Here is a 23,052-nt window from a genome sequence, read left to right as displayed (position 1 = left end):
GTTTACCAAGCACAGTGTGGACGATCCCCGTATTTATCGTCAACTTTTTAGATCTGCAGCTCGTTCTAAATACAGGTAAAAATGAGTTTCCACCAGGGCGTGGGAAGACATTGAGCAGTCGCTGTACTATAGTAACAAATGAATAATAACATGATTACAAACTCTGGAATCAATGTTGGAGTTTATTGGAACACCGTGACAGATTTTATTCACCTTGCTGCTAAAAAAAAAAACAAAAAAAAAACGGATTTCACAGAATGAATCAGGTCAATACAATCATGATAAAAGACACTTTCCCATTAAAATGACACTTTTGCAATTTGGCACCTACGGTTAAGTTCCATGTGGTTAAAATGAACCGGGGATGGGGGGGGGGGTGGTATCAGTCCACAAGATCAAGCAGAATCACCAGAAACACTGAGAACATTTATGTGTACAGTTCAGGCTACCAGAGAGAGTAAAGCTCTTAAAAACCGCTGGCATCGATTTACATTTAGAGACTTTGAAATCAAAACACACCGACAGTGACAAACAAAAGGGATATGTTTGTTTTAGCACTTTCTCTCTCTGAACTCTGCCAACAGCAGCGGTTTTGATCACGTCTGAACTAAATCCGCTGAGATGATCGGAACGCTGTACCTACAACACAAGGCCTCAGACGAGGAAAAAATCATGTAAACACTCCCCATTTTACCCCATAATTTCCCCTAAACATCATGTAAACAATGATAAATGTTAGTCCATTTAAACTTTGTTCTATACATCTTAGATTACATTTGATCTACATGATTACAGTGATATTGATGATAAAGATATGTAAATGTTCAGAATGTTTGTTTGTTTTTGTATTTTTACACGTAGATAATATAAAAAAGTGACAATGTAATAATTTGTATGTTTATTTTGTGCAAAATGCTTTAGTAAACTATAATTTGGCATTTATGAGAAAAAAATTGGCTTAAACAACAAAAAAAAAAAGACTTACGGAGCTCGGCGCCGATAAAAAGAAAACATTTAAGGTCATGCTTCCACTCCAACATTCACCTCCACCTGTAATACTGTGCAAAATGATGGATTCAGCAAGAGCAAGCAGCTCGGACGAATCCACCGCCAGTCAAGTTCTGCAAGATTCTAGGTCACACCGGCTGGCGCCGACCGGCGTCTGGATCAGCAACATCAACCCACCAGGGTGAAAAGGAAACATTAAGGCATCACAATGTCTGCTAAGGCAGCATGATGACTGGGATTAAAAGAGGAAAAAGACGCGCTGGTATCTTGGCTCGACTCGTATGACACGCCGACGACCCCAACAATATAAAAAACTTGAGATTTTGGTATCAATGTGTTTCAAGGTGGTTTTGAGATTTCCCTGGAGCCATCGGAGAACTATATCCATGTCCAGTTTATGCTCTTATCACTAGTGCCAGGTCAGGTAGGAGGGCTCACCTGCAGCCACCGCCCGAAACGCAACTTACACAACAGATTCGCTTACTTTAACTCCAGGAATGTAACTGAATTAGAAAACATCTTAAAGAAACCGCCATGAAACATGCAAGAACAAGAAAAGAATCTGCGCTAGTTGATTTTTAGAAGCTTAATGAAGGTCAGCTACACACTAGCTAATAGAAGATGAGATCACACCCGTGACTTCAGAGGAATGTCTATAAAACCTCATATGAGTGTTCAATTCAACCACAACCTATTGGGGCAAATGGGGCCCAAAACTGTCCACGACTATGTAGCCGCCCTTACTACACATTAAAATGGGCTTTAAAAGAGTACAGAGATTAAATAAGAGCTTAAGGCAGCGATTTCTCCAGGAAGAAGCTACAATCTTGCAGAATCAGAAGCCACTGCGTCGTCCTGTCCCATCGCCTCGGCTCAGCTGAGCTGGTTCGGTTGTTTTTTGTCGCCACGAGTCACAGACAGTCGCCCTTTACAGGTCGTCGTCCCCGATTCCCTCGAAAGCGTAGTTGCCATGAAAATCGTTCCCACTGATGTCGTTGGCAGAGTTGGAGGCGCTGATCCCCAGGAGAGACATGGAGCTCAGCTTGGTCTGGATGGAACAGACAGATTACTCAATCCTGATTTCCAGGAGCAGCATTTCCAGGAGCACAAAAACATACCGAGAGTTTGACGATTTGTTCACGGTTGGTGTTGGGAGAGTCCTGCAACCACAGACAGTAGTCAAATTAACCCAGATTATACAGTCTGGCTGCAGCATTAAACCACGTAAAAGCTAGAAGGGACTGGTCATTTGGAGGTAAACTTTTCAAGGGCGCACTTCCATTTCTCACCAGTAGAGGGGGGGATTTCACAGCTTGCTGACCGTCTGCTCGGTAGATGGAGCCGTTGTGTCGCTTCCTCAGCATCTGTTTAACGATGGAAGAGGAAAACAGGGAGAAATAATTAGCTGTAGGACAAAAGTCAAATATTTAAACCACAACAATTAATGATGTTACAAATAAAAATAATAGGAGACCTTTTTAATGCTGCCACCTGATTTCTTCACCATTAGCTCATCCACCATTGACTGAAGGCAGATGCTCATCATGATAGCCTGAAATCACATCAGATATCAGTCTAACCTGGAATTCTCAACCTATTCCCCCCCCCCCCCCGATGTTGCCTTCTTACCTGTTGACTGGTGATGGTGACCCACTGAAGACGGTCTTTGCTCATCAGATACTCGAAAGCCAGCTCCAGTTTGACCTCACATTTGGATGAGCTGCAGGTGTTGGTGGTGCCGTTGGCTAAGGGGACTTGCTGGTGGGGGTCAAAGAGAAAAGCAGAACACTGAGTGTTTAGTCTTGCTGAAGATTTCAGATTCAAAAGTGAAATTTATTAAGCAGAGCCTCCCCCCCACCCCCCACCCTCCGTCGGCTGCAGCATTAGCAATGACAGGCAGCCAAATCTGGAGACAAATACCATCGAGGGACTGATCTTTCAGTCCAATCTGAAAAGCTTTCAGAGAATACGTGAGGTTCAGTCCAGCCCTCTGGAGATGAGCCCTCATTCCTCTTTAATGGAACCAAGAGTATTTCCTCTGGGCCAGAAACGAGCTGCAGCTCCGACGCCAGGCACACAATGAGGCAACAAAGAAGGCATGCACTCAAAAGCAAAACACACACGTAGTGCGCACTAACTGTTCTTCCTGCTACAACTGGAGATTTGAGATGGGGATGGGGGCTGCTGCACTGCACCAAACGAGAGGTTGGCTTTAGTTTGGTGGAGAGAAAAGAGCTCATTAGAAGGACTGACCTGAGAATTAACCACCCTGCTGGACGCTCTATAATCAAGGCAGCCAAGATGCATTTTAATTTCAGATGTGGTCATGTGACCGTCTCTATGTGCAAATGAACACTGGGAGCATCAGATGCTGCTGTGATGCAGATAATTAGTGTGCCGCTGCAATGCCAGTAGACCTTTAACTGTCAAACAGGTTTTTCCTCATCTAATTAGTTATTTCTGCTTATTCTGGCACATAAGTACGGTAGAGGTTTTCAGGCTCTAGAAATAAAATTAGATTCTTTTTTTCCAATTGCGTTATGATGCAGCCACATTAAATGAGTTACTGCTGAAAATGTAATAGTTCAAAAAGGACCCAATTATGTTTTTGTCCCTCAAAGACAGACGTTCTACTGACTGATTAGCATCACGCTGAAAGTGTCAACAGGAGGCTCATGCATAAAACATATGACCCAATCATTCTTGGACCGTTGCTGCCTACAGAATTTTGTGGATGCCTCCTGATCGCCTGCAACAGACATTTTCCAGTCCAGGGAAAGCCCGCCGCTTGATGTGTGAGGCTCCTGGATCGATACAGCTCTGTCTGCTAACTGGATTGATGGCGATGCATGGTGTGGTCAGCACTTTCAGGCAAAACGGCGGTCTAAAGACATTTGTTAGCGCCGTGGTGGGAGAATAACGGTAGACAGGCAGAGCAGAGGCGTTTGTTGGGTTAAAAGTGGCTCTGGGCTAATGCTGCCGCAGCTCTGATAGCGTGGGGTGATCCCAGTGTAATTATTTCGGAGCATGCTTGAAGGTGAACTCGCTCATCTGCTTCACACACTTACAGACGACGTGACTCGCCAACACCTCATGCGGGTGACCTTGAAGCTCCCCTCCTTCATCTGCTCGTTGGGCAACTTGACGTGGAAGTTGAGCTCGTTGTTGCCGGCGCTGACGATCACCTGGCAACCCTTCTCAGGGAAGTCGGTGATGCAGGGGTCAAACTTGATGTAGCCGTAGTATTTCAGAGTCTGGCCAAGATGGATGAACTGTGACGAAAGACGAGAACATTTTGTTGAAAGAAAAGGTGCATCAGCCCTTTATCAACTGCCTCAAAGGCTATTATCTGCTCTGCACTGCACAGACAGAACTATCTAAAGAGATGCCCCTGCTGACTTCTTTCTTGGAGCCTTTCTCCTGCAGGGATTTCAGCTGCCTGTGCTGGTCTTTGTTGACGAGTATCCAGCCCCGCTCAATGTCTGACACCGTCTGATGAGGCAGAGAGCAAAGGTTCATCTTCACGCACGTACAAAGACAATCAAGCAGGTTTCTACTTTTCCTCTTACAGGTAGAGATTCATTTGAGTTTTATTCCAAATGTCTGCGAACTCTTACCTGAGCATACAGCAAACTCAGGCCCACTCTGTTGTCCATGACATCGCCGTCGTACGCCGTGTCCCAGTAGCTGTAAAAAAAGCAAACGTAACTCCTATATCCCAGTGTTAAGTACTAGTTTTTGCCCTCTTCCTAAAATCTAAGCTTTATTTTTTTCCTGCACATACAAAAAGATTGAATCTGAAGATGTGTGTGTGTGTGAGAGAAGCAGACAGAGAGGTGGGTGTTTTACATTAGTGTCATTTTTTTAATTATTTTTTTTTTTTAATTAAAAGGAAAACATCGTTGGAAACACTGAAACCTCCAGCAACTATCACGACCGCTCCAGCTCCAGACACCAAAAAATGTCAGCATTGCTGCCACTTCACTGTCTCATTTCCCGTTTGCTTCAACTTTTATCCAAAAGCAGCTCGTGGATCCATTCTGACCTGATCCTTTCTGCAGATCTCATATACTGGGGGTCTGCCCCCCCCCCCACCATGTATTCCCTCACTCCACAGTGAAACTAGGTCAGGAGAACTGAGACTTTCCTTCAGGCAGAAATAAAGTAAACATCCTGTGTACCTCAAGTTAGCATGAGGCGGGGTGACGCAAGAGCACACACGGGGAAACAGAAAAATGTGTCGTTACCGAAAGAAGCAGTCACCAACTGAGGCTGAACTTGCATCAGTGTTTTCCCTGAGCAGCCCACCCAGGGTGGCTGGTTTTATATTTTCGGGACCTGCAGCCCTTAATGGCACAGGCTCAGCTCCCTGCACATGGACACTCTGTTCCCCTTCATTAAAGAAGCTACAGTCAAACAGAAGTAACCTCAATGTTGAGAATCCATCAGGAAGTTTATTTTTCACAAGCTGTCAGGTCATCTCCACCTGAAGCCGTCTTGTACAACATTTTATGCAGGAAGTGCACAACTCCCTTTAAAAACCACTAACAGAAACTCCAGCTGAGCTCGACCTTGACTCCTGTCACCTAAAAAACCCTAACTTGGAACACAGCCGTCTTCTCTAAGGTGCCCTTTAGGCTTCATGGTTCGGTGCGTACCTTCCAACCACATCATTAAAACCACCAACATGTGGTGCCAGTGTTCCTAAAATTTAATTCCCACTTGCAACAATGTGGCCCTGTCAAACCGTTGATTTCCTTGGCGCGACTCTATCATAACTATGGTCACTGGACAAAATTGGCAGATGAATGAGTTCACTGTTGCCTGCATAAGGCTAACTGCTACATCAAAATCCAAATAAATAACCCTTGTGTTTCTCCAGGATGTGAAACAAGAAAGCATGAATAGTCAGACTGATAATACAGTTATGATCAGATATGACAAAAAGCATTGTAGGTGGGATGAGGAAAAAAAAAAGCAAATTTGTGAGCAGTTGGTGAGTACCTTTTCCGTAGGACTATGTGAAAGTCAGAGCTCTGCAAGCTGCTGATGGATACATAAGGCAGCTCAAACTCCTGCAGCTTCCGCACGACTGAGAGAGAGAGAGAGAGACATAGAGAAAAAGGGAGAGAGGGGAAGATAGAGGGGGAAGGGGGGAGAGTGAGAGTCACGGTGACAGGGAGAGGGAAGAATGAGAGATGAAAACAGACAGACAGAAACAGAAGAGACAGGGAGAGGGGGAGAAGGAGGGGAGGAAGACAGAGAGAGAGAGAGAGAGAAGAGAAAGATAGAGGAGAGAGAGGAGAGAGAGAAGAGTAAGTAACCAGCACAGATCCAAGGACATTCGACTAATGTTGGTGACAACAACAATGGGAGTCCCTCCATCTGGACTGGTCCCAGCCGGCTAAAACTGTGTATGAATGTGTGTGTGTGTGTGTGTGTGTGTGTGTGTGTGTGTGTGTGTGTGTGTGTATGTGTGTGTGTGTGTGCGCACAATGAATAGTGAAAGATAATGGTGTCCTCGAATGTGTGTGTTGTTATTATTCTGCAGCTGGGTCACTGCACCATTTCCCACAGAGAGTGAGAGAAATCTCTGGTGTTTGCTGAGGCCACTGCTGCTTATCAGCCATCAATAAGAGCTTAAAACCCTGGAAATCTGACAGAACACCATCAGCTCACCGCCAAATACTGTATATACAAATGAGTTAATACAAAGAGGACAGAAACATCTTATACAGGGTCTTTTATACTTTTAAATACTTCACAAAATCCCCTGAAGTGAATGTAAGCAACGTACATGCACCTGAGGAACTGAATTATTCTATCCCATATTAATACTCCCACTGATGCTGTTTGATCCCTGTCCCACTGAACCAGACGCTGTCTGGTGGTTGATCCATATTTTAAGAAGCATTTTTCTCTGCAGCACAATGGGCTGATTCACAATACCATGTAGATTTTCTGGGATATGAACGCACTAATTAAAATAGTCTTAAAAAACAGAAAGAACTTTAAAATATGCTGCTGTTTATATAAAGTCAGTTATCGCCGTTTTCTTTAATTGTCCCAGATGTTTTCAGGAAGATTATTTTAATGAAGCGTTTGGCTGTAATTCCAAACACTTTATTAACCTCACTGTCGCGGGGACAACTTTGGCCATGAAGCTAACAGGATAGCAGCTACTGCAGGAAGTCCCCTGTGGTCGACACAACCGTCCTCTTTAAATTAAACCCCCGTACGTCTCCAAACAGTCAGGGGGGGGGGGACAAAAAAAAAACAGCCTGTAATAATGGGGTCTGTTTTAAAGCATTTGTCTCAAAAAACTCTGATAAAAGATGATTGTTTTTAACATTTTCTAAAGATGTAAGAGACTGCTAGCACTGAAAATGAAATATGAGATGTTTCCACGGTGATGAGACTCACATGTTACGCCTCCGTCCACAGATTCACGGATGAGGAACAGACTGAAGTAGCCGATGAGGTCCTCTGGAAGGTCCAGGTTTGTTGCAACAGCCTGCACAAAAACACATTATCTGATCACAATTGTGATCTCTTTTAGTCCGTCCCTGTATTTTAGTCAAGGGTTCCCAAGGTCGAGGAGGCGTGAACCATACACGGATGAAAAAATTTAGCCTAAAACTCCTGCTTTATTGCAATTCCGCAATCAGGAGACACTCAACCGTCGAACAGGATGAACGAGAAGGGTGAAGGACCCAAAGCACAAAAACATCACTGCTTCCTTGTGAAAAAGGATTAATATTTGTTTGCCGCTTGCCAGACTAAAGCACACTCTCTCTGAAACACTTAAACACTGATTTACTGCAGAGAAAAAGCCTCTCGACTCTTCTTACATACGAGCATGGCTGCAGTGCCCTTTATTATTTTAGGCTAAATTTGTTGCCGTGCCGTCTGTTGGTTTGTGCTTTGATTAGACTGCAGGAATTTTAACAACCTGCTTTAATCTAAGTTAGAGGGAAACGGGTCTATATAAACAGATTTAACTTCATTTAATACCCAGTGGTGCCCTTTAAAACACGACCGCTCACAGGAGTCCACATCAATAGTGCTGAACTGACATAAAAACAACCTAAAGACGCCTGCCTGAGTCAATCAGGCCTAAATAATAAAACATCCAGCTGTAAACATGTTTATATCACATCTATAAACCTACAGGTCGTCTGCGATTCTGTAAAAACATGTTTGTGCGCTCTTACGTCGAGGACGTCCTCGGTCTGATCTGAGGTCAAGATGTTGACGCTGATCTTCTGACCGTTGGAGAGGCAGATGTCGAGGGCGACGTCTTCTGTGGGAATCTGCTGCGTCTCCTGTGGGAAGGACACGGGGACAACACATAACAATCGTGGCTCTGTGCCCTGTTTTCATTTCTGTGAGTCAACAATGAAATTGCAATAAAAACACGCAGAGCAGGGAGGAGGAGGAAGGGTTCTTTTCTCAGGGGCAAAACCTACTTTCACACAGGAGCAGCACTTACTGGGGACCTGAGGCACAGTCGACAGAGAAAGAATTTTCTTTATCTTGTTACCGGTTTTGAGAACTTTGATTTCGTACAAATTCAGGGTCATTAACTCATCCTCAAGTCCTGTTTTGACTAGATGGCTATTAAAAATGACTCAGAGATTCAAGCTCATACAAGTCCTCTGCAAAATAACACGTCACTCTTAATCATTCAGCAAAAGCGTTCACATTTGAAATTACTGAGAAAAAGAAAAGCAGACGCTCCAACATGAATGTTTTCTTTGATTTCTCTGCTTATGAAAACTAGCAGTCATGATGATTGCTATTTGTTGCCATTGTAGATGAATAGAGGAAATATGTCCCATAATAGTATAAAACTATTGGTTTTAGCAGGAAAAACAAGAGAATCATTTGAGTTGCCAGCCTACATGTCCCACATGGTGAACTGAGACGTATCACATCCTGGTTATTTTTTGCCATCTTGGACATTGTTGAATCATTCTTGTTCTAATAAAGATCAATATAAAGCTGAAGGACCACAGTATTCGGTGAGTGTCTCTTCCTGCTTCTGTTCATTTCAAAAGAAAGAGCTGCAAAATCAAAGCTACATATTTCTATGAATAATCTCTGTGGGGATCTCCAAGATCACCCTCAACCTCTACAGGTGAACATGAGAGGACGATGGAAGGCGGTAACCCGTGGGAACACAAAGAGGAACAAACACAAAGACCCTCGCAGTAAGGCTCTGACAGCATCAAATCTGGTGTACGAATCACACGATTCTCGATGTTTCCTCAGCCCTGCGTGTCTTTCAGGATGACACCTGCGTGATGAATACATCCACACCTCCACAAGCTTGTAGGTTCCTTGGATAACTGAATTACTAACCTGCTGTGCCTTCCGCAAAAAGCTGTTGAACATCTCACTGGATCCCAGCAAAGGATCCTGGCGTACTGTAAAAAAAATAAAATAGGTTAAATCCAGCAGTCAAACCAGTATCATGAGTAAAATGTGCCAACAACATGGCTGTTCCAGCTTCTTCCCACTGTTGTAACCGTTCAGGGTGACTGACTTCTGTGTTTCAAGATATCTGTCAAGGCAGATTCATTTAACATAAACCAACCCACATACGTCACGAAGAATTCTCAGTGAGCTGTGAGCTATGACAAAACACCTGAGCTGCAGTTTATCCCCCAGGTCAAGAAAATCAACAGGAAGAAAACCTCCAGTTCTGCCTGTTTTTTAGGTTCTCAGTGACATGAGTGACATGAGTGAGTGAGTGAGAGTGAGTGAGTGAGTGAGTGAGTGAGTGACATGAGTGAGTGAGTGAGTGAGTGAGTGAGTGAGTGAGTGAGTGAGTGAGTGAGTGAGTGAGTGAGTGAGTGCTCGTGTCCTTTCACGAGTCCGCCCCGTCGACGGTCTGTCCAAGACTTCATCTTACGCGACAGAACAGTCTGTGATTGCAGAAGTCCGTTTTCCATAACTATGCAGAAAGCCATGATGTAACCGGGTAAACTTGTGGCCAAGAACACCCTGTGTGTTTATGCTCGCCGACTATGAGCAAATACACACTCAAACAACGCTCTCTTGTTCTGCTGTAGCTGCTGGTGCTCCGGAGGATTAAAACAAACCCTCAGCACTGCTGCCAGTAACGCCTAATCGTGTCTTTGTGTGGAGAGTTGAGCATCAACCTCGGTTAAATTCAAATCGATACATTTTAAACTTGCTTTCATCAAAATGATCAGTTATTTTAAGAAAATGCTATTTTATATGGCCCTACACTGATTGTTGTGGACGGTAACCTTTCCGGAACGCCGTGGCAGCCCCGCATTTAAAGACAACATAAACCGTCAGTGAGGAGAACTCAAAACCTGACAAAAGCAACCGCAAGTGTAGCTGGGAATGCGATTCAGACATAACTGAGGTCAAAACGCAAACGGTGTTGACTGAAAAAGGCCGGTTCCACATGAAAAACATACCAGCCTGCATGTATTTCTCCAGCTGTTCCCGTCTCTGTTCCACCTCAGCAGGAGTCAATGTGAAGATCTTCTTCGGAGGGAATGCAGGCACCACGTTGCTGCCATATTCCTTCTTTATCTGTTGATAGGAAACACACGTAAAGGTCAGGCTGCAGCACAGACGGGCTAAACTTGTCATATATCTTATTCTGGCTCTGCTAAATCAAAGATAACAGAAAATAAAAAATAAAAAAATCGACTTTTATCACATTTCCGTCGGTAAAAACAAGTCGTCTCCCTTCTAACAGCTAAAGCCTTTCAGCACAGAGGAGCATTGGCTGAAATTAAAGAGTTGTGGGTTCATTTTTCTGAGAGGTACATTCATGAGATGAATCACAGGTTTATTTCAAGCACAGTTCTAATGGTTAGCTAGTGTACTTTCCACTCTTAACACACACGCTAGCACATCTGGAGCCCTCGACGGTCTAACCGTAACAAGTTTACTTGGTCTTCCAGTTTCTTGACTCATCTTTCCATTTTTTTTTTTTGAGGTCAACTAGCTTTGAATCCACTGTACCCAGAAATACATGGAATTGTGGTCACATGATGTCACCGTGGGCCAAACTCATTCCATTTCACCCCGTTGGTTACTGCGTCCTGCTTCACATCATTCAGCCGATACATATCCCCTAATGTGGCTAAACAGCAAGCCTGACTTCCATCTTCATCATGGGGGTGACGCCAATGAGACAGCTTGAAGCTTCAGGGAAAAGCAAAGGCTGATCCAGGAGCAGCTGTGTGGCACATTTACTCCCATGCCCAAATCACATATGGCAGCATGAAGATAGGCTGCTTAAATTACCAGAACTGATGTCACCTGAACACATGCTCGTTTGGTATTTTCAGCCCATGGCAGTCAGATCTGGTGACTCATACGAATGAGTTCTTATAGTTTGTTTTTTTTATTGTTTTCACTGTCAATTTAAACCAACGCTTAAATGAGAAAACACCTTATGAGCTAATAACCGAGAGCAATTTGTGCCTCTGTGATAACTGAAGTGCTTTGGGGTCAATGACTGCAGCATGCTCAGCCCTACGGAGTTTATCTCTTATTGAGGCTTCCGTGTGCTCGACTTGTACGCTGTTGCCTGGCAACAGCAACTGTCAGAGAGGAAATCACACACGTGAAGACAGAGGTAGCAAAGTTTAAGCCTTGCTGCTTCTTTAACAATATGTTGATACATGGGACTGGACAGTTTACTGCACATGGAGGTAGATTAGACACTATAACGAAGAAAAGAACCTAACTCTAAAACTGTAGCACTTTCCCAAGTAAAAGCTCCTTTTAATTACACCATTGGAGGAAAATGACATCCGTGTCACTTAATTACAGTCCTGACATCTAGCTAAGCTTCACTGAGGCAGACTGAAAAAGTCCTCAGACTGAGCAACGCGCAGGCAACATTTCATCCTCAGATTAAGTTCTTTTCTCCAGCAGGTGAAGTGAAAGAAAAGCCAAGAACATTCTTTCCGCGTCACCCTCCCCCTCCCAAATCCTCCACAGCGCTGGATATTTACATGCAAATGCTTGAACTATTTGAGGACAAAAAGCTGAGCGCACGAATCCGCCGTGATTGAGAACCTCGGGAGGCTGGCACATCGGCTGCGTTGCGCGTAGATGAAGAAAGGTCGTGCTGGCTGAATGTCCTGGCATTTAAGCAGCTTTGGGCGCCGCGCGTGTGTGTGTGTGTGTGTTTCTGCTCCAGAGCTCCATCAGCGTTTGAAGACTAACCTGTTCGTGGAGGCTGAGAAGCTGACTGTATCGTACCCGACAGTGCAGCACGCCGTTGACGTGGATGTTGTAGGCCTGCAACAGAAAGTGGAAATCAACACTGCGGCACTGCCAGTGAGCCAGTATAAACAAAGTAAAGCAACAGCTCCGGTACCAGAACACGGCTTTTATGACTTGTATGTGTCTTTGTTTGTGTTATCGGTAAAGAGAGAATGTGCTGCATGGGTTCCAATGCAACTTTCCTTTCCGCAGAAGGTGGAATTTTCAATTATTTCCCTGAGCCTTCCTCTCAGAGGAGGCATTACTCCTCATTGCTCCGCAGAAGGCGCAGCAGGCTGGCTGGTGTCAGCCAAACACACACCGACAGATGTCAGTGAGGAGTGATAAAAGTTAAACAGATCATGTGCTTGTTTCATGCCAGCAAAGTGGACTTTCTGGAGAAAAGGGAAGAAAAGGAACTGAAGTGAAAGATGTACATCCTTCCAGTCATTAAACAGGAAGGAAGCATGAGTCTGAAAGACTCGGGTCTGGCAGATAACACCTAAATTACCATCTTCTGTGAGCTAAACGTTAAAAAGCTCACATGCTGATCCTGCCAATAATTGGAAAATGTGTGAAATTAAGCAGTTTGGAGTCAGAGGAACTCGATGAGAATTCTTTCCGGCTGATTGGATTGACAGTAGCTCCAAAATCTCTTTTCAAAAACTAAAAAAAGAACAAAACAAAGAACCGTCAATTTAGCCGGTCAGGACATTCAGGAAAGTGTGATTTCAAATACAGATTGATTTTTTTCCTCGCACGGGATTGCACCACATGAAAAAGAAAACTGCAGCTCTTGTTTTTTTTTGTGTTTTTTTTTAAAGATTATGCACACACTGCAAATTACATGACCTCCTAGTTCCAAGGTACATATAGCCAATCACTGAGCATTACGATCAAGCACAGCCACTTCCTGCGGGACAGTAACAGGAAGGTCGCCGCGACAGTCACAGGACTGCCAGCTGAGAGGTGGAAAAGTTTAAAAGTTTCCACTGGAGCAGACAGAGAGACAGAGTTCCGGCAGGTGAAAAAGAGCCAGAGAAGTCAGCATCCTATTGATTTTCAGCAGAGAGCGCATGGCCATCTGTGAGAAGGGGAATTTAACTACAAGACAAAGAGAACTGTGTGTTTCAGGCAGCAGCAATGCGGAGCACAATGACATCTCCACATGATGAAAAAACACACCGTTTTTTTGGTCATTTTCTAAGCAAACGGTGTCACTTATTTACTCAGAAGTGCCAGAGCAATGTGATGTGAAAAACATGTGAACTGCACAGGACATAAAAGTCTGGGATAAATACAAGACCAAGCATGTTCTCCATAATCCCATCACATTTACAACCATCTAAGTTTATTTGTTGTCCTCTTTGCTTATATTGTGCAATAACTATACAGACATAAGCATAAAGCCACATGGTTCCCTAGCAGCCGTCTATGTTCACCATTAGGTCTATTTCACATGTGTTTTCAGACACTTTTTGACCAGCGTTGTTGAATGATTCATCAAGAACCCAGAGGGAAGGAGAAAACAGCTAATTGGTGTTGACAGTGAAATATCGTAAACACAACTGTCTCCCACACTGACAAAAAATGGTGGCTGTAAATTTTTTTTTTTTTTACAGCCACATGTAGTGACTTTCCCAAATGTGCCATGTCAACACAAAATACCATTTTTTTTTTTTTAGACGTAACCACGAAGGGAAATAAGCAAGATGGAGCTGAGATGTACAGTAACGGCAAAGTCTAGTTCTATTTTCTATGCTAAACTAAACAACAAGGTGATACCTTGGTGGCAAATGTGAGAAGGAATTTAGGTGCGAAGTGAAACCTCTAAAACAAAAAGAACTCTGTTGCACCTGAGGTGGGTGCAAGCTCTCTTGGTGGCAATGACAAGGTGGTGCCAAATATAATGTAAATCTGGTTTTCAACCTAAATTCAGCCCATGTGGTGGAAGATAAATCTGTACAACTAGCACCTATCTAGCCTGCATCCCCACGAAAAGCAGCATGATAAGGAAAAAAGTGTGAAGTAGAGTTGCTGAGTACCGTGCAAAAAGGTCTCTGGCAGCATTTAGTTGCTGGTACCATCATATCAAACATTAAACACATAAACCCCTGCAGCACCGAACATTAACCCGACTCACTCAGGTTAGGTCACCGTACTCACCACATAGGTTGATCCGTTTTCCCCCGAGCAAACCTCCGTTTCGGGTATGGAGAAATGCATTTTAGCTGGCCACAGCCCAACAACGTTCACTATGGAGCAGAAGGCACCGGTTCCTCCTTTATTTGGAAAAAAAAGAGTCCCCGGTGACAGTCGGGTTGACCAAGACAGGAGGCGGCTCAAGAACGGGTTACCCGCTGGTTGGCACGTCCGAGAGGAGCTGTGGCAGCCTGGAGCGAACTACTGACGACTTTTATACCTAGCTAACAACTCATGTACAATCTAGCGTCCCCGTAAAACTTCTCCCACGTCAGTGTCAAACTTTTCTCACTGCCGTCCCCGCAGCAGCCATGTTGCAAGTGTTAAGTAATTACTCATTCACTATTGGTGTCAAAATGTATTTTATGCCCACTTTAAAAGAAAAACCCTGCAGCTCGCCACCGTTTACTGTTACATTAGCGTCTCAAGCAATCCGGTTAGCCATATTAATGATCGTAACCGCATTAAGTTTGCGGGTTAAAGATGCAGTTTGTCCCTGCAAAAACAGCAGCGCAGAGGTCTTAGCAAACCTTTCGAAATTTCAGCAGAGACAGCTGCATTAATTATTTTGTTTGGGTTTTCCCCCCCTCTCGCTTACGTTTGATTAAGAAGAATACAGACGACGACTGAGGAAGACCTTGATAAAATATGACTTTAAAAAAAAATTGGGAGAAATTCTAAGGTCCAAAACCTGTCCTGTGTTCTGCGCGTCTGATAATCCTAAAAGAAGCATTGCAACAACCCATCTGGACTATACCATATCGTTTTACAGCCGGGGGTGGAGCATTATTCGGGAATGTAATAAAGATAATTTTTACCATCAATTCCGGGACTTTCTTAAAGCATTATAATATATACATAAAATATATAAATGGGAATATTCTCTAAATCATATTATATTACTAAATATGCCTCATAAAATAATCTGACATAAAATACCCACTTTATTTGGTACACCCCAGAGTGACAGTGACTGCGCAGTCAAAATTTATTAGAAACAGAAAGAAAGAAATGCGTCTACAATTTACAATCGAGGTGACAGTTTATGTTTATGTGCACAATCTATTTTTGCTTATGGCATTAGTAACACGGAAACTTTTGAAGGGGAGGTGACGAAAATAATAGCCCTTTCCTATCGTCACGACCTAAAGTTTACTAAAAGCTATAAATGAATCAAAAACCCCATCTTTTAGTCTCATAGAAACAAGGCAGACAGGTTTGTTCTTATCCTCCTGTGATTTTTAAAAATCTTCTATACGACACACATTATACTGCATAAATGTTCTAAATTGCATGTGTGCGCAATGTCAGCGCAACCACACTTGTCTTGTCGCGCTGGTTTCCGGTCACGTGTCTTCAGCGCAGACGACGGGTTCGGGGAAAAAATGAAAGCTGGGGGCAGCCAGCTGCCAGCTGCAGTGTTTGTTTTTATCTGTAATTTATTTTTTGTCCCAAGGCATCAGTCCACTGACATTCAGGTGAGAGTTAGATTTGTCATTGTCATTTGGCTGATTCGTATCCACACACATTCCCGTTTTGAGGTATGCTGTATTGGAGTGTTGGGATATTGTTTTTTGCAACCATTTCCTAATCACAGATATGTGGACGCTGCAGCGGGACACTTTTAAACAGCACCCGAGTGGGTCAGTTTTGCCTCTCCTCTTTTGGTCGGATTGACGGACGTTGCTGCTTAAAAAATGACAATACAAGCGACCCTCAACGCATCACAGGGTAGGATTTTTATTTTTTATTTTACCTTCACCGAGGAGGTTATGACAGCCAGCATTTGTTTGTTAGCAAAACAACGCAACGTATATAGACTTTTAAGTAAATCTTCAAGAAGTATTGTTCCAAGAAACTATTACATTTTGGTGATATCCCAGAGTCCGGAGGACCTTTTATCTTTAAAAGCTTTGATCTTTTGGGCCACATTCCAGTGATAGCGTTATAATACACATTTGCAGGGAGAACAGAGGTCGCCAATGTTGCGCCAGCATAAAAACAAATTCCCAATTGTATAGAATTCTTAACACAGGTGAAACTTTCACACCCTTTCAAGGACGTAGAACACAGATCAGTTGTAAAACTTATTTTAATAGATTCTCACCATGTCAGTGTGCAGGTTTAACAAACTGCATCAAAATGTGAACTCTAGGTTGTCCAACTATGAGCTGTCACTCATTTTTTGATCTCAGAACTGGGTTTAAGAGTTAGTTCAATCAACATCAAAGTTATTCTGAGTTAAGGTCATGCATGAGAATCTAAATCTGTCTGGAATTAGCTTCTGGACCAATGTGACGTTCCTGTGTCACTGTTGCTATGCGAATGCAGCTCTCTCAACCTACAGAACGCAGCGTTACTGTTGCTAAGATACGCCGGCGACGCTACTCAAAAGAAAAAGCAGAAGGGTTGAAATGATGGGAAAATAAACAGCAATGGCAGGTTAAACCTGAGAGATAATTCCTCCAAAGCCCACTGCACTCCTGCCAAGGACACATCTCCGTTAGTCAGGAGGAGTGATTGAGGTTTCACAGCCTGGGTGAGCAGACAACCACAGTGCAACCAGAGGCCTCAGAAGCGTCAGGGAGGACTTTCACAGTTTGCTGTATCAGGTATCTCCAGAGGCTGATATGGTGTCTGGTAATGATTATACTGATTCTATTACTCTCAAATCTGATTCTATTACTCTCAAATCTGCCTCACAGATAGGTTCACAGTGGCAGGGAAGTAATCTGTGACCTATGTTTAATCACATGTACAGTAGTTCACTGTTTCCCACTCTTAAACTGGGGTTGCCAGTTAAAGATAAAGTTAATTAAATTTAAGGTTTACTCTAACAGCAATGTAGTAAAAAAAAATGTAACGGTTTTATTTAGAGCTATAATAAAATAATAATTATACCTTATATACTATTCTCCTTTAACATCAACTGGCTGTGAGATACAGACACCCCAGGCACCACTGCCTTCAGTCTGCAGGCTTCAACATCTCTGGGTTAACTAACATTTCACTAAACCTGCTTTCTGAAATGGCTCCCTGGTCTCTAATGCTGGCGCACACACTGATGTTTAGTGATCTATTATTTTCTGTTTTTCCCCACAGGTTGGATCTGTCCAATTGTTCCCTAACTCACATCAATGATCTCCCAGGAGCACCATCACTATTCATACTGTATGATACATATTCCTTTTAAAGATTGTCTGGAACAACATGCAGACAGTTGGAAAACATTTTTTGCTGTTGACCAGTGCATGTAGTGTACGTGAAAGTCTTTGTCTTTGCAGCGACCTCTCCCTTAACCCAATGGTCAACATTAGTGATGCAACATTTCAAGGATTTCTTGATTTAAATTATTTGTACGTATGTTTTAACAAAATTTTAAAAATGCTAAAAAGCAACTTATCATGCAGGCGTTCACTTACAGACTTTTTGCATGTTTCAAGGATTTTGCCACCAGATGTATCGTGTCCAGGAGGCAATGCTTCATGGGAAAAGGTAGATCTGGAAGAGGGGAACCGTGTTTGCAGAGGCCAGATGGATGTGTGCAACCAGACAGGACAACTGTGTAAGTTCCCCACCGAGTTGCTCAAGATGACGCCCGACATGTTGTTGATCTCTATAAAAACCTGATGGTCCACAGCCTTCTCCTGTCCCGAGAACTCTCTGTGTGCTCCCTACGGCCCCGGCTTCTTCGAATGCAGCTGCACCAACGACCACCACGGGTACAAGTGTCTCCGGGAGGTCAGTCCTGCTAACGGCGCTCTCCGAATCCAAGATGGCGCATGAGTAATGATTTTAAACTTGTATGTCCACCCACCGCAGGGCCAGTTCCCCATCTTCCAGGTGTTTGGGCCCCTTGGAGCCTTTACAGCTGCGATCTCTTTCCTGCTGTGGTTCACCCAGAGGCGTCACGTCAAACGAGGCTGAACAGAGAAACGTCCCCGTGTTTGTGTTACACTGCCTTTTTAACTTTTTTTTTTAAATTTATTGCCCAATTTTCGAGCAAGCTGTTACTTTTTTTTACTTGCAAACTGACATTTTAAAGACGGGGTCCTTCACTGACTTTTAGTTGCTTTTTACCTGACGCGCACTGAACGTGTGCTGTACATATTCTTAAAGATATATTTAGATGGGGTTTGTAGCATTTAATGAAATGTTTACTTCAGGAACACATAAAAGCCAAGACTGTCATGTGACTTGTTAAATGCATTATTAGCCGTGCTTCGGGCTTTCACGCACTTTAACGCAACCGCGATGGAAATCTTTAACTGACTTTTGCTGTCCAGGTTTGTGCACGATTAGACACAGATCGACACTTCAACCTCTGGTATCTTCTGGGAAATTCAAAAGCAGAATATGATTACCGCCTCTGGTAACGTGGAAAATGTCTGCCAATCGACGGAAACCTGAGGTTCCGTCCCAAAACGATTTAAATAAAACACAGTTAAACTTTTTTTTGGTGGTTTTGTTTGAGTTATTATATCCAAGTTGTAAATATTGAGTGCTGGAGTGTCCCAATTGTGAATACAGAAATATTTAAAAACATGATCAATTCTCCTGTTTAGCACTTGAGATTTACTCCTTCACAGGATCAAATTTTGTTAGGTAGAAATGTTTGCAGAGAGCATCAACTTAAGATAATTAATCCTGAAATATGTAAAAGACATGGATTCTGGTTAAAAAGTGTTTGCCATTTTCAGATATACATTTATTGCATGCTAAAAGCATGGTATTCTGCATGGTGTCCAAAGTCGCTCCACCTCACTGGTCCACATTTTTGACTCGTAGCACCACAGGCACCGACGTGCACGGGATCATTCCCAGCTCCGTGATGACTATGTCTACTAAATCCGGCGGCGTGACGTCGTACACCAGGTTCAGTAGGCCCAGAGACGGCACTTCCTGCCAGTGCTCGAGCTGCCTCTTCCCTGCGCGAGTCACGATGAGGTCATCGGGGTCATCTGAAAAGGACGGATAAAAATAAATTTCTCACGTCTTTGGCTCAAACTGCCACAAGCCTCTGGTCATCTTCTTCATACCCAGTTCGTTTGACACAAAGGAATCCGTCTGCACCCTCTCGCAGAACTTGTAGGTCTCGCAACACACCAGCACGGGTACGTTAAAGGCTTTTGAAACCAGAGCAATCTGAGATGTCCCCACACGAGACATCACGTAACCATTGGCCAGCAGCGCATGGGCACCCAGGAAAACCTTTGACACCTACGAGGTCCAAGATGGAGGTGAGAAACGTTGAAACATCAAAAGAAAAAAGAACATGGGGCAACATAAACAAGCTTTGACCTCCGGAAGGATGTAAGAGACAGCTGAGATAAGGACATAGGTGCAGCTGATGCCTCTTTGGACAAGACGTCTCAAGGCCTCCCGACCCTCCAGGCGGGGCCTGCTGTCCACCACAATGACACGGAATTTCCTGCCCTTCTCAAAGGCCTCGTGTAGGATGTGGTTGACCAGTGACGAGCTGGGGGAAAAAAGGGTGGTGATTGAAGGATGTTAGTGAGGAAGGCGGAAGGAGAGATGCTATCGGGAAGTGTTTAGTGACAGGAAGTTGCCGATTAGACTGGGGATTTTTCAAACAAGGTCGGCTATAAATATCTTACCATCCGTAGACTAGGATGACATCTCCATCACTGATCTTTTCAATGGAAAACTTGGCAATAGCTTTAGCAGCGAGGATGATCTTCTCATTGATATAGGACTCGATGCATTCCAGCAGGTTGCTTTTTGCCTAAATAAACAAACTCTACTTATTGAATGTACTGTGCTGCTGAATGTCAGCGACAAAATAAGATGTAAATTATCAGGAAAACTGAGGGGAAATCACCTCTTCTTCTTTGCAATTGCTGGAAATATGTGAGATCTCTTTCTTAATGTATTTGATTGCATTACCCATGCTGGCTGACAGGGGGCGACATTGATTTAAAAAACTACAACAAAACACAAGGAAAGGGTTATTACTGTAGAACACTTTAATGATTACTCAATGATTGAAATGTTTTGGGTTTTTTTTTTTTTTTTTACCTGATGTAAGGTTTTAACCTGTTCACCAAATCTCTCGAAAGCTCTTCATTTGGTGGTGTGGTATAATCCCTTATTACCTGTGGGGGGGAAAGTAAACACTGCAACCTCTAATACGGTGCTGCTGACTGATGATAAATGTTCCTGGACAGATTGTCAATGATCCATACCTGTTTGAAGGCATGCAGCAGGGCAACAGAACGAGCGTTGGAGCCTGCTACGATTCCCTGGGAATACTGGAGTCCCAGTCGAACGATAGCAGGATGAATAACTGTGGAAGGAATGCTGCAGCAGCCCAAAAAAGTCAATAAATGAATGCACATTATCTACGCTGAATCATTATTATTCTTTTGGCTTGTTTTACCTGATTTTCTGTGTCAGGGGAGATTTGCGACTGTACTGGTGGAGATGCGAAAAAAGACTGACTTTGTAACCATAATCGGAGCGGAGAGGGATCTGAAATACAGCAGAGGAAAAAGAGATGAAGCACATACAGTTAAGATCCAGACGTTGAGACGCTCACAGGTATACAGACACCATCCTGCACAGCAAGCGGTAGGCACGGGAAACAAAAGTTCAAACATCAATGGCACACATCTAAAAAGGTCAAACCTTTGTAGCAGCATTGTAATCTGGTGTCTGGAAGAAATGTTTGGTATAATCACATTATTATGTGCGATTGAAAGATCAGTTTGAATGTGGGTGATTCATACCTCTGTGTCATGTAAATACAAGCATTTATAAATCTTTTGTTTTTAGAGATGGCACACGTAGTAACCCACCTGCTTCTTTTCAAATTTCTTGGCTTGTTTTCTTAAAACCTCTGGGTTGTCAGCCTGGATATGTTCTGGAAGTCTCTTCACCACTAAAAGTGAAAAATGGGATTTTTCTTCCAGCACAAACGATTTTTTTTTCTTTTTTTGCAGACGTGGGGAATGATGCAGTACCTGGCTGCAGCTCATTTGGCTGCACTTTGGCTTTGGCCGTGGCAACCTGCTGGCCCGCTTCTCCCTTCTTGCCCTGTTTGGACGCCCGCTCAGCCTCTTGCCGAGCTCGTCTCTCTGCTTTCAACTCAGCTTTGCTCTTAGCTGGCTTATCTGCCGGGACAGCACTTTCGGAGGCAGGCACAGGAACTGAAGCAGGCACTGCTGAAGGGGCTGAGACAGGGAGAGACCCTACTAATGCACCAATAACAGCGGTAGTGAAGAACGTGGAATTACTCTCTTTAAATACCTTTCTGAGCTGTGTTTTGTGCAGAAGGCTGGGGAGCTGGAGGAGATGAAGCAACAGACTTTTCTTTCTCACCAGATTGTGATGTCTTGTCCTCCTTCTTGTCTTTGCCTTTCTTCTGTTTCTTCTCTTTCCTTAAGCGCTGCTTCTCCTCTTTTGTCAACTCTTTCCCCTCTTTCTGCACGACAACAGCACAGAGAACACATTACAGTCTGGTCCAAAAAAGGTCCCATACGAGATCTTGACAAGTTTTGAACACGAACCTTTGCTCGTTCGACGCCATCGTTCCCGTGAGAGCCCTCTGCAAAAACCACCAGTGCATTCATATTTAATCACACCGATAACCAAGGTCGGTCTCACATTATGTCTCTGAACATCCCAGACAGCACCAAGGAGTCGACACAAACCTCCCTTTCAGTGACAGCTGATATATCATCAAATTCTCGTCGTTCATAAACTAAAAAAATGATGCAACGTCGTGTTAATGCCAGACGTTAACATTGTGACAGGCGCGGTGGTCCCGTTGACATGCTAACATTAGCAGCAGTGCCATATTTCCAAAAGAATTTTGTCAGGACCCAAAAGCACACACAAACGCGGAATCCAAATGATAAAAAGATGGTTCAATCTTAAGTGGGCATACGAAAACGTATCAAAATATGTGGGGACGGCTACGAATTGCAGCTTTAAAACTCTTCTAAACTCACCTGTCTCTCCGGTGTCGTCCATGTTTACGACGCCGCCTTCTTCTTCCTCTGCTGCTGGACAAACAACAATCCTGGAACAGGTGTGCTGCCCCCTGGAGGACGAATGTTGATCTGCTCTCGTTCACAAGGACACATTTGACAAATTATTCCAAGTTTAACAGCTATTGGAGGGTTTAAAAGCATTTATTTCTGTGTTCTACACCATACAACGTGCTTTGTTATAGTTTTGTGAGACATATCGTTTTTTCAGATTCAGATTCAGATTCAGATTCAGGTCCTTTATTGTCCCACACGGGGAAATTTACAGTGCACCAAGAGCACGCACAGAAAAATAAGAAAATAGAATAGAATAGAATTTGGAATATACAAAGAGGATATATATTTACAATAATCCAGGTAAATGGATACTCGGCCCCTGTATACCTGTACATAGTACAGAGGGTGAATACAATATACATATTTGTACATACATTTTTTTTATAAGCTTCACTTTTTAAAATAATTGAAATTTGTTCTCTTTTATTAATATGAATTTGCCAGCACGAAATCGGATTGTTAATGTGCCAGGGTTGTGTGGGATTCTTTTTTTTTTTTTTTTTTTTTA

At 43.4% G+C, this 23,052-nt stretch overlaps 3 protein-coding genes across 4 annotated transcripts; 1 reads left to right on the top strand and 2 right to left on the bottom strand.

Annotated features, from left to right (window-relative positions):
• Positions 1 to 162: 162 nt before the first annotated feature.
• On the bottom strand, positions 163 to 15,199 carry snx17 (sorting nexin 17). The gene is made up of 15 exons (XM_057017634.1): positions 14,440 to 15,199; positions 12,235 to 12,309; positions 10,464 to 10,581; positions 9,373 to 9,437; positions 8,223 to 8,333; positions 7,432 to 7,522; positions 6,013 to 6,100; positions 4,626 to 4,695; positions 4,408 to 4,500; positions 4,077 to 4,280; positions 2,638 to 2,766; positions 2,483 to 2,560; positions 2,298 to 2,372; positions 2,127 to 2,168; positions 163 to 2,056 (listed from the first exon to the last, which is right to left on the bottom strand). The coding sequence occupies exons 1-15, from the start codon at positions 14,497 to 14,499 to the stop codon at positions 1,937 to 1,939; spliced, it is 1,419 nt and encodes a 472-aa protein (XP_056873614.1). The 5' UTR covers positions 14,500 to 15,199; the 3' UTR covers positions 163 to 1,936.
• Positions 15,200 to 15,566: 367 nt separating this feature from the next.
• On the top strand, positions 15,567 to 18,929 carry atraid (all-trans retinoic acid-induced differentiation factor). Its single transcript, XM_057016075.1, has 7 exons — positions 15,567 to 15,953; positions 16,073 to 16,206; positions 17,578 to 17,646; positions 17,760 to 17,831; positions 17,919 to 18,040; positions 18,116 to 18,216; positions 18,298 to 18,929. Exons 1-7 carry the CDS (start codon positions 15,780 to 15,782, stop codon positions 18,400 to 18,402), a joined length of 777 nt encoding a protein of 258 aa, XP_056872055.1. The 5' UTR covers positions 15,567 to 15,779; the 3' UTR covers positions 18,403 to 18,929.
• Positions 18,930 to 19,161: 232 nt separating this feature from the next.
• eif2b4 (eukaryotic translation initiation factor 2B, subunit 4 delta) lies at positions 19,162 to 22,545 on the bottom strand. 2 transcript variants are annotated; one of them, XM_057016073.1, is made up of 14 exons: positions 22,449 to 22,545; positions 22,005 to 22,042; positions 21,745 to 21,919; positions 21,459 to 21,668; positions 21,294 to 21,376; positions 21,124 to 21,150; positions 20,876 to 20,967; positions 20,682 to 20,796; positions 20,515 to 20,591; positions 20,318 to 20,420; positions 20,094 to 20,221; positions 19,777 to 19,954; positions 19,515 to 19,695; positions 19,162 to 19,436 (listed from the first exon to the last, which is right to left on the bottom strand). In XM_057016073.1, exons 1-14 carry the CDS (start codon positions 22,468 to 22,470, stop codon positions 19,237 to 19,239), a joined length of 1,629 nt encoding a protein of 542 aa, XP_056872053.1. In that variant the 5' UTR covers positions 22,471 to 22,545; the 3' UTR covers positions 19,162 to 19,236. The 2 variants fall into 2 exon arrangements, with proteins under 2 accessions (XP_056872053.1, XP_056872054.1); XM_057016074.1 differs by lacking the exon at positions 21,124 to 21,150.
• Between the last annotated feature and the right edge of the window lie 507 nt (positions 22,546 to 23,052).

The sequence above is a fragment of the Takifugu flavidus genome, chromosome 19, assembly GCF_003711565.1.
Source record: "Takifugu flavidus isolate HTHZ2018 chromosome 19, ASM371156v2, whole genome shotgun sequence".
NCBI classification, from domain to species: Eukaryota; Metazoa; Chordata; class Actinopteri; order Tetraodontiformes; family Tetraodontidae; genus Takifugu; species Takifugu flavidus.
The sequence above is the reverse complement of the archived record's forward strand: the minus strand, read 5'-3'. Positions and strand labels throughout refer to the sequence as shown.

Bases quoted from the DNA above. Each gene is read 5' to 3' on its own strand.
- snx17 (XM_057017634.1), bottom strand. From the start codon at position 14,499: ATGCATTTCTCCATACCCGAAACGGAGGTTTGCTCGGGGGAAAACGGA. The intron at 12,310-14,439 runs GTGAGTACGGTG...TTTCTGTTGCAG, and splicing joins AAAACGGATCAACCTATGTG to GCCTACAACATCCACGTCAA. The intron at 4,696-6,012 runs GTACTCACCAAC...CTTTTTTTACAG, and splicing joins CACATAGTCCTACGGAAAAG to CTACTGGGACACGGCGTACG.
- atraid (XM_057016075.1), top strand. From the start codon at position 15,780: ATGTCAGCGCAACCACACTTGTCTTGTCGCGCTGGTTTCCGGTCACGT. The intron at 17,832-17,918 runs GTACGTATGTTT...GCATGTTTCAAG, and splicing joins TTTCTTGATTTAAATTATTT to GATTTTGCCACCAGATGTAT. The intron at 18,217-18,297 runs GTCAGTCCTGCT...CACCCACCGCAG, and splicing joins GGTACAAGTGTCTCCGGGAG to GGCCAGTTCCCCATCTTCCA.
- eif2b4 (XM_057016073.1), bottom strand. From the start codon at position 22,470: ATGGACGACACCGGAGAGACAG. The intron at 20,222-20,317 runs GTGATTTCCCCT...TTGTTTATTTAG, and splicing joins GCAATTGCAAAGAAGAAGAG to GCAAAAAGCAACCTGCTGGA. The intron at 19,437-19,514 runs GTATGAAGAAGA...CGTCCTTTTCAG, and splicing joins CTTTGTGTCAAACGAACTGG to ATGACCCCGATGACCTCATC.